Below are 8773 nucleotides of genomic sequence, written 5' to 3'. Positions count from 1 at the left end.
TAGAGGCTACATGTACGGACATCAAGCGTCCAATGAAAATACAGCTCGCCAAGTCGTGCCATTGGTCGTGTGTTAAGGCTGATCCGCCCACTAACCCACGGATTGTGAGAGGGGCCAAAAATGATCAATTGTAAACATGAACGACTGTTAAACGACTTTAGCTAGCTAGGATAAGTTACACAGGATGGCAGCAGCACTGGTTCGATCTGGGCATCTTCGCTGTGTTCTTCGGTTAGCGACGTGGGTAAAGCCGCAACGGATACCGCCTGTGTGTGGAAATAAAAGAAGGTGTCTGTGTGACCGTAGATATTTCACCTCACGGCTCTCTTTATAGCAGTACCCTCGCTGCACCTCCCCGACTAGCTAGCTGGCGGGCTAGCTATCTGAAATAACGTTAGCTACAAATCAGTGACAACGCGTGTCAAATTAAAGCTATAAAATAAAAAGCAATGCGCACATGTTATCAGTGTTTCAGTCTGTAACTAGGTTAGCCTTTTGCCATCGTTATGTGTAGCTAGGCTGTAACGTTCTCTCACCTTTTCGAGGTACGCCGCAGAGTCTGAGGGAGACCGCCGACTTCCAAAGATTTACACGAAGACAGGAGATAAAGGTGTTTCATACCGTACTTTTCTTAGCTGCGCACAAACATAACATTAATGTGATCAACGAAACATCTCTGAAACAAAATGGGTAAATACTTATGTGGCGGTTAATTCATAGTTAACCTGTTCGTTTCCATTTGCTCCCTTCAGGATTTTCTAGCACTTTCACAGGAGAGAGGAGGCCGAAAGAGGACCATATCTTTGAAGCTTTGGGGACAACAGATGAACTGTCATCAGCCATTGGGTAAAGGAAATGTTACCCCCTTACTGTTTCGTGATTGTGTCGTTACAATGTGACTCCAGTTTAATAGTGTACGTGTCCTCTCTTAGGCTGGCCAGAGAGTTTTGCCTTGAAAAAGGACATTCCTTCACAGATCAGCTAGACAAGGTGTGTGGGTTTGTTTGGGTGTGTGTGTGTGTGTGTGTGTGTGTGTGTGCATGCTTGCACCCACACGTGCACCTACTCCCTTATGATTTCCCGTGAGAAGTTTGGATAAGGTGTGTCTTTTCCTCCTGCAGATCCAGTGTGTGCTGCAGGACGTAGGCTCCAACATTGCCACTCCACACTCGTCAGCCAGGCAGAGCCACATAAGTGCGTAACACTGTATGATGTCTGAACAGTGCCAAAGACAGCACAGTTTGGCTATGCATGGTTAATGAACTCTATTAGATTTGCTGTTCACTGTGAGGTAAAGTAAATGCATTTCCTGACCAAGCCACAGTGGTACCTTTAAGTGAGTACATTTCATCAGTACACACAGACCAAACCAGTGTGCTAACCTTGAGCTAATCTTAAGGTAGTCCTGAGCTGAGCTGAACACTTTCCTTTGGGTCCTGGCTCACTAAACCGTGTATCCTGCAGTTTAACCCATCTTCTGTGCATTTCCCCTCCACTAGGCGGCTGAGCAGCGAGTCTCTTGTGCTGCCCTGTCTTTGTGTTGTTCACTGTTCTCTCGTCCCAAACCAGAGAAGACGAGGTTCAGCAGTCAGCCCGTGTCCGAGCTGGAGAGCTGGATTGACTCCTACATGGGGGAGCTTCCTCCGCTCACAAACTTCATACTGCCTGTAAGCGTGTTGGGCCAGGCAGAGTGGAGTGTGTGAGAGTGTGTAATGCGGTGACATTTTCAGAAGTGTGTTAATAATCCTCAGTTCCTCATTAGAGGTGCTTTCTGCAGCTTTTTTTTTCTTAGTGAACCTTTAAATAATGACTGTATTTCTACTGAAATGTGATTTGTGCTGTGATTAGCTCTAGTTTCCTGCTAGTGTATTTAATTCAAATGCTGACCGTGGGCTGTGAATGGTTATTGTGTTCTGCAGTCAGGGGGGAGGAGCAGTGCTGCCCTGCACGTGGCCAGAGCTGTGTGTCGACGAGCAGAGCGCTGGTCAGTCTCACACACACACACACATACAGACAAACACACACACACAGACAAACACACACACACAGACACACACACACACACAGACACAGACACAAACACACAGACAGACACAAACACACACACAGACAGACACACAGACAGACAGACACACACACACAGACAGACACACAGACAGACAAACACACACACACAGACACACACTTTGGGCAATGCATGAGCACTCCCTCAGAAGACAGGCGGTACTCTCAACACTGTGACTAAGGCTCCATGTTATGTCTGTATGTCTCTGTATGTATTTTATCACAGTGTAGACATTGTGATTTATGATCCTAACTACCACATATCACACTGACCCGCATTCTGTGCCTTTGCTGGCTCCTGTAGGCATCTGAAATGCACAGATAACTTCACAGTGATATTTCTAAGTATACAAGATCAATAAAGCCAGCACTGTCAAGCTCTCATTATTACATAAGGGGTATAAATCTAGCTATTATTCTGGCCTCATCTCTGAGTTATGGGTAACTCCTCCATTCTCACTGTCTGCAGTGTGTAACCCCTCCCCCACTCACTGTCTGCAGTGTGTAACCCCTCCCCCACTCACTGTCTGCAGTGGGTAACCCCTCCCCCACTCACTGTCTGCAGTGGGTAACCCCTCCCCTTCTTCCTGTCTGCAGTGTAGCCCCTATAATCCGCTCAGGCGAGGCTGACCCTGACATCGGCAAGTATCTCAACAGGTAACCTCTTCATCTGAATGAATGGAACTAAAACTGTATGCACAGGACTAGGTTTACCCCATGAGGACTTTTATTTTGGCAGTAAGATGAATTTGGGATAGATACATGGACATTCTTGGTCATTTTGGCATCACTAATATGAATAAAGCAACAATGCAAGACAGTTATGTTTTCTCGATATTCCTGGTTCATTTCCTGTTCAGATGGTATTCTTGCTTCCACAGGTTGAGTGACTACCTGTTCACAGTGGCCAGATATGCATCTATGAAAGAACACAACGAGGAGAAGATCTACAGGAGACCTGAATGAGGATGTGTGTTAATCACCACACTGCACCTCCCATCCTCTATAGAATCGGTGCATGAAACACAATGTTTCAATTTTCAATTTTTCCATCAAAAAAGAAATAAAATGTTTTATACAGTTTTTGTTTGTTTTCCTAAGTTATTTCTATCATGTGTGCCATTAGGAGATCAGTTAGGCAGTGAAGCACTACAGGTTAGTAGCCATAAACTAGGAGCCTCCATGCTGGTCAACTCCAGCAGTTTTAGGATTAAACCTTGGGGGCACAGCGGAGGGGCCGAATAAGATGTTGTAGCACAGGGTCAACACTAGATGGCATGCCAAGACTGGATTTGTATATTTCTGCATAACATTTGGTTACTACGTACAAGGCCTTAACTGTGCCAGCTACAGAAGGTCAGACTGTGGAAATACCTAAAAGACAGCTTACAGAGACAAACCTGAAGAAAAGTACACATTGAACGCTGAAAATGGTGGTGAATCGTAATTAATGGTGGGAAGACGATGCAAAATGTTCAGTGAAGTACTCATTTTAACAGTTCCTTTAAGTGTCTTTATGCTGCTTCCTTATCAGTCAGTTATAAGTTAAGAAGTTCTTTTTAATTTCTTTATGAAGAAGATTCTCTGCAGCTCCTTGGATTTGTTACCATACCTTTTAATACTTTTTCACATACTGTAATCACCACATTTGACCCAAACGATCAATTACATTTCCAGTTAATTTCAATTCAATTTCGATTATACAGATCTTTTACAACAACATTGTCTTAAAGCAGCTTTACACAAATCCCAGTCTGAACTTCTAAGAGGTTTAGATCTGGATGTTTAAATAGTGACTGCAGTAAAAATTCTGTGGGATGATGCAGGCAAGAAACCTTGTGAAGGGTCTGACTTTAAAAGGGAAACCCATCCTACTTTGGACAGCACACGCATCATATTTTTGTCATTATCTTCCCGGTCTATAGTTTGCTGTGAGTTGTTCAGAGTTGCAGAGTTACAGAACTACTTTTGCAGTTTTCATGTGATTTCATATATCTCTCAGTTGTTAAAGATGACAATGTCAGTGAAGATTTCAATATTTTTAGATTGTTATATGTGAGGTCCATGATATATGTAATGCTTTAAAATTATGTACTACTTAATTCCCGGTCTGAACATTTCAGTATTAAGACCACATAGCTCTATCATTAAGTGATTGTTGATGATGGTTGTACCTGCACTTTGCAGAACCTTTCAGCACTTCATACAGGAACAGCTGAATTACTGTAGTTGATGTTAAATGAAGGCAACTTCACTTTGTGCATGATCTGGAGTCTTATATGAAACAGTCATACAAATAATTAAGAAAAGTGTACATACTTAAGCAACTAAGGTATAAAAATGTTTATTATTTTTCACAAAATTGTACACTTGTCTTTGACTAACATATATCGTCAGTTAGAAAACCTTATAAGGCCTGACATATTTGGTCTGTCTTCTGCCATTACATCAGCTAAAACCTGAAACGCCTGTGTCATTTACACAGTTGTATATTACTTTTTCAGTAGTGCAAGATGCACTCTGGTGTATTTTAACCACAGAGATGTGAGAGCTTCCATTCTGTTGTTAGTTCAGCAGCAAGCTGAGAAAATGTTGCCAGAGGTCACATTTGAATATCAACCACCAACCTGGTTTATACACAGATGAGTGTAGGGCTAAGAATGGAAGTTATAATGAGTTTTAGTGGCACATAATTACATAAATGTTTTGAAGTTTAAAGTAGTAATTGAAAGTAACACAGTAACATTTTAAATATTCTGTAATTGTTTAGCACTTCATATTGTAGCAAAATGCTTTGTGCTTTTTTATTGCTAATGTAGATTTTCTAGCTAATTATAGTTAAAAAGGGATGTGGTTGCTTTAATTTTCAAATTAGGTTAATATGGGTTTAATCTCAGGTTAGCAATGAAATGGCCATTGTGGAGTGAATTAGATATAACACATGTTGTCAATAGATACTAAAAGAAAAAAAACTGTTATTGTGACTTTTTGATACATATATTCAAACTTTCACTTTTATCTACTTAAACACTTCCCTTGTTTCAATTTTATCTGACTAAAGACCCACAAGGGTCTATCAGCTTCTCTAGACCTGGGTGTTTATGGGACTGGATAACAAATTCTTATCTCCAAAGACAACATCTCAAGCAATAAATTAATGCATAAAATAAATCCAATTGATGGAAATGTACTGCAGTATCTGAAAAAAATGTCAGTTTATTTCTGTATAGAAGCAGAAATGATAAGTATGCGTGATGAACGTGTTTGTGCAAAAATGGGTCACAATCTCGTTTCTGGAGACCACAAACTCCATGATATACTAAAGCCACACACACACGTGTAGGCAGCAGTCTTTGTTTCAACTATGATTTCATATAAATAGTATGAGAAAAAGATATATACATTAATGATATAATAAATGTAATTATGAAATTAAGTAAAATGTAAAAAATGTTATTAAAGAACTCTTTGATTATCTTTCATATTCTGTTTTTCCATAAACAGTAGGACAGAAATATATAATTTAATCCATTACAACAGAAGAGATATGGGATTGACAATTAAAACAGACACAAACAGACATATGGGCTTACACAGTGTAAAAAGGTGGTGAAAACAGCTTTTCAGACACACACATACACACACACACACACACACACACACACACACACACACACACACACACATATATATATATATATATATATATATATATATATAGCCAAAAACTAAATTGATCTGTTGGTATGACAACATTAGCATCATAAGGTGTCATACTGTTGTATCTAAACTATTAAAAAAGTTCCCTCATGAATTTCTGTTGTCAGTCATGACTAACTGAAAATTAAGTCTTAAAACTGTCCAGAGATAATCTGAACACCCCTCTGCTTAAAAGGTTTTGTTTACAGATTGAACAAGTTGACCCCCAGAAGAAATTCTAGCTCAGTAAACTACAGGTTTGAAAAGTTAATCAGTGCGAATACACATAACTCACCCCTCACCCTTGCACTGGTCACATCAAACTCCCAAACTCCCCTGGGTTAATCCAGTTTGTGATGCATCACAAAGATGTTTACAGATCTTCAAAACAGCCTCTAATGTTTTTGTATTTGATGACACTGATATTGCAACTACATTTACGGCATTTAGCAGATGCTCTTATCCAGAGTAACTTACAAAAGTGCTTTGTCATTTACTCATAGAATACATGATGTAGGATTACTATTAAATAAAGGTCAAAGGTGAGGTCATGAACTACTGTGTTACCTCTTATGGCTTTAATCACCCAGAATAATAAAGTCTGTAATGCTGTTCCAAATAGTGACCGAATGACTTTGTTCTGTTACAATACTTTGCTAGTGTCTTACTGAAGAAAGTACAACATGTGTATCCACCACTTCACCATGTCCTGCTAATCTTCTGGTTTTCCGATCAGAGAACTGTAGAGCAGCATAGTTCACCGAGTTAGGATCCTGCTCCTGTATGAAGTCAAGATTTAATAAGAAATATTAGTCACACTAAAACAAGTAACAGAGGAATTAATTAACACTGCATAATTAATATGCAAATATGTTTAGTTAAATAATAATATAATAACTACGGAGACTGTTATTTTAATCTAGAAAAATTTGGAGCTGTGATGATATTATATTATTTCCTTAACTGTTTAATTTTGCACAGCTGTTTCTTTAAATTTAAGAATAACAAACAAAATCTTTCACTTTCAAGTTTAAAATAATTGAGTGCCAATTTTAATTGGAAGCAGTGGAATCAAACAACTTCTATTTTGACAATGCTTCTTGATAATTTAAGAATATATAACATAGATAAAGTTAAAATATTCTAACTTTAAGAATATGTAATTGAGAAGAATTTAACTAGTTTGTCTGATTGATTAATGCAAAATGCAAACTAAAGCACTTTGGTATTTCTGTATCTTTTCTGCACAACATCTCACTGAATTAATAGATATATTACATTCACATACACTCTGTTGTAGATTTATGTGGGCTTCAAGCATTTTCCGTGTATGTTCAGAATTACCTCTTTGTGTTGTTTAACTTTAGAGCCAGATACTGTAGAAAACAGACCAAAAGACCTTAGTGAGCTGTGCAAGTATATGCATACTGAGCTAGAGTCTGCATATTTACATGTGGACATTGCTACCCTTTTCAGTTTCCTTTGTAGACATTTTATTTTTGAACATACAAAAGAGATTAATGGATCGGTTTTAATCAGCAGTACCGTCTCTGTGTTGTTTTCTCCTCTTCAGCGTGACTAGAAGAACACCGATGAGAATCACACTCACACCACCGAACACCACCGTCAGCATGAAGTAGACGTCTGGAGGGCAGTGAGCTGGAGAAGAGATTTAAAGAAAGGAGTTATTTTTGATCTGCACATTTGGCAACACAAAGCATTTCATCTAATTATTGCAGTTGATTCACATGTCGGTTTCAAACAGAAGAATAAATTCAACAAAATGACAGGATGGTCTAATTTCAATTACTGCAGTATAATAAGCAAAACAGAAACAAAATAAGAGGAGTTAAACCTTCAGAACTGCTCGTGGAAAGTGTTTCATTTCGCTCTGGATAAAACAACAAAAAAAACATTTGTTTTCTGATTAATACAGATACATTAATATAATATTAACCTTAATATTACTACAAATAACCTGCCATATAAATATGTGTCTGATGCACAGAAAGTAACCTAATCAGCTAAAGAATATGAAATAACACACCTCCTCCAGATCTGGTCTTCAAAAGTATTTTGTTTTGCTCTGAAACAATTGTTTATTATATTCATATGAATATTCATATGAATTATAACACATAATGATTTTTAATCAAACATACTATATAAATCTTTGGTGCTGATTAATGTAATGTGACTCTTTTGCACGGAACGTTACCTGTCACTTGTAAATATGTTGTGTTGCTGAAGGAAATCTCAAGGCTCTGCCGAATGCCGCAGTAATACAGTCCCGAATCAGTGTGATTCACTGCAGTTATTGTCAGAGACGTGTTCTGGGAGTTTACGGACATCACCATGCGCTTACTTTGATGAACAAAAGAACAAGGGCTTGATGCAGAAGATTTCTTATACAACTGGCATGCAACATGATGTGGAACAGAATGATTCGTGTGCGTAAACCAGTATATGTAAGCTACTTCCATCAAGTTATGCTGGCACCAAATGGTGACATCATGACCAGGTTCTGCCACCAATGTTAAAGTGTCTGGAGAGCCCAGAGTCACTGGGAGCAAATCTGTAATCCAGAAAATGACGAAAAATATAAATAAACACAAACTGTCTAAACAGGACGGTATAAAAACATTCAGCTTTAACTCATTAATTTTAACTGTTTAACATTTTAAATGTTATCTTTGTCATCTTCAAAACAAAAAAGTTTAATTTTTCTATGTAATAATGTAAATGAGATTAGACTTACTTATGCCACAGAACAGGAAAATTAGAACTGATATACAAACCATCGCTGCTATCAGACATGAAGAGGAAATGTGACTCTCATGTCAAACTGTGCTTTATATAGTTGGGGGTGTGGCTTATGCATGAAAAGAAAATTAATAAACTGCCATAATTTCAGTGCAACCCATAAATAAATAGGTCACCATACATTCATACAGTACTACATAAGTTCCTCTGTACAAGATCCTTTGCCATCTTGTATCCTGGTCTTCAG

General features: G+C 38.3%; 2 protein-coding genes across 4 annotated transcripts; one reads left to right on the top strand and one right to left on the bottom strand.

Moving 5' to 3' along the window:
* The first annotated feature begins 20 nt into the window (after positions 1-20).
* Positions 21-3147, top strand: mmab (metabolism of cobalamin associated B). Of its 2 annotated transcripts, XM_027013438.3 has the most exons (9): positions 21-288; positions 546-610; positions 753-846; positions 933-990; positions 1122-1194; positions 1570-1667; positions 1920-1984; positions 2662-2721; positions 2946-3147. In XM_027013438.3, exons 1-9 carry the CDS (start codon positions 185-187, stop codon positions 3028-3030), a joined length of 702 nt encoding a protein of 233 aa, XP_026869239.1. In that variant the 5' UTR covers positions 21-184; the 3' UTR covers positions 3031-3147. The 2 variants fall into 2 exon arrangements, with proteins under 2 accessions (XP_026869239.1, XP_081566136.1); XM_081710010.1 differs by lacking the exon at positions 2946-3147 and having other exon boundaries at positions 2598-2721.
* A 1292-nt stretch (positions 3148-4439) lies between these two features.
* On the bottom strand, positions 4440-8570 carry LOC145659791 (uncharacterized). Of its 2 annotated transcripts, XM_081723031.1 has the most exons (7): positions 8522-8570; positions 7982-8338; positions 7811-7849; positions 7619-7654; positions 7309-7422; positions 7108-7139; positions 4440-6542 (listed from the first exon to the last, which is right to left on the bottom strand). In XM_081723031.1, exons 1-7 carry the CDS (start codon positions 8562-8564, stop codon positions 6420-6422), a joined length of 744 nt encoding a protein of 247 aa, XP_081579157.1. In that variant the 5' UTR covers positions 8565-8570; the 3' UTR covers positions 4440-6419. The 2 variants fall into 2 exon arrangements, with proteins under 2 accessions (XP_081579157.1, XP_081579223.1); XM_081723097.1 differs by lacking the exon at positions 7811-7849.
* Between the last annotated feature and the right edge of the window lie 203 nt (positions 8571-8773).

Source organism: Electrophorus electricus, chromosome 1, assembly GCF_041902795.1.
Source record: "Electrophorus electricus isolate QZ-2024a chromosome 1, ASM4190279v1, whole genome shotgun sequence".
NCBI lineage: Eukaryota > Metazoa > Chordata > Actinopteri > Gymnotiformes > Gymnotidae > Electrophorus > Electrophorus electricus.
Note: the sequence above shows the minus strand (reverse complement) of the source record. Positions and strands in the feature narration are given on the sequence as shown.

Bases quoted from the DNA above. Each gene is read 5' to 3' on its own strand.
- LOC145659791 (XM_081723031.1), bottom strand. From the start codon at position 8,564: ATGGTTTGTATATCAGTTCTAATTTTCCTGTTCTGTGGCATAA. The intron at 7,655-7,810 runs GTGTGTTATTTC...TGTTTTATCCAG, and splicing joins GAAGACCAGATCTGGAGGAG to AGCGAAATGAAACACTTTCC. The intron at 7,423-7,618 runs GTTTAACTCCTC...TCTCTTCTCCAG, and splicing joins TTCCACGAGCAGTTCTGAAG to CTCACTGCCCTCCAGACGTC.
- mmab (XM_027013438.3), top strand. From the start codon at position 185: ATGGCAGCAGCACTGGTTCGATCTGGGCATCTTCGCTGTGTTCTTCGG. The intron at 991-1,121 runs GTGTGTGGGTTT...TTCCTCCTGCAG, and splicing joins TCACAGATCAGCTAGACAAG to ATCCAGTGTGTGCTGCAGGA. The intron at 1,195-1,569 runs GTGCGTAACACT...GTCCCAAACCAG, and splicing joins AGCCAGGCAGAGCCACATAA to AGAAGACGAGGTTCAGCAGT.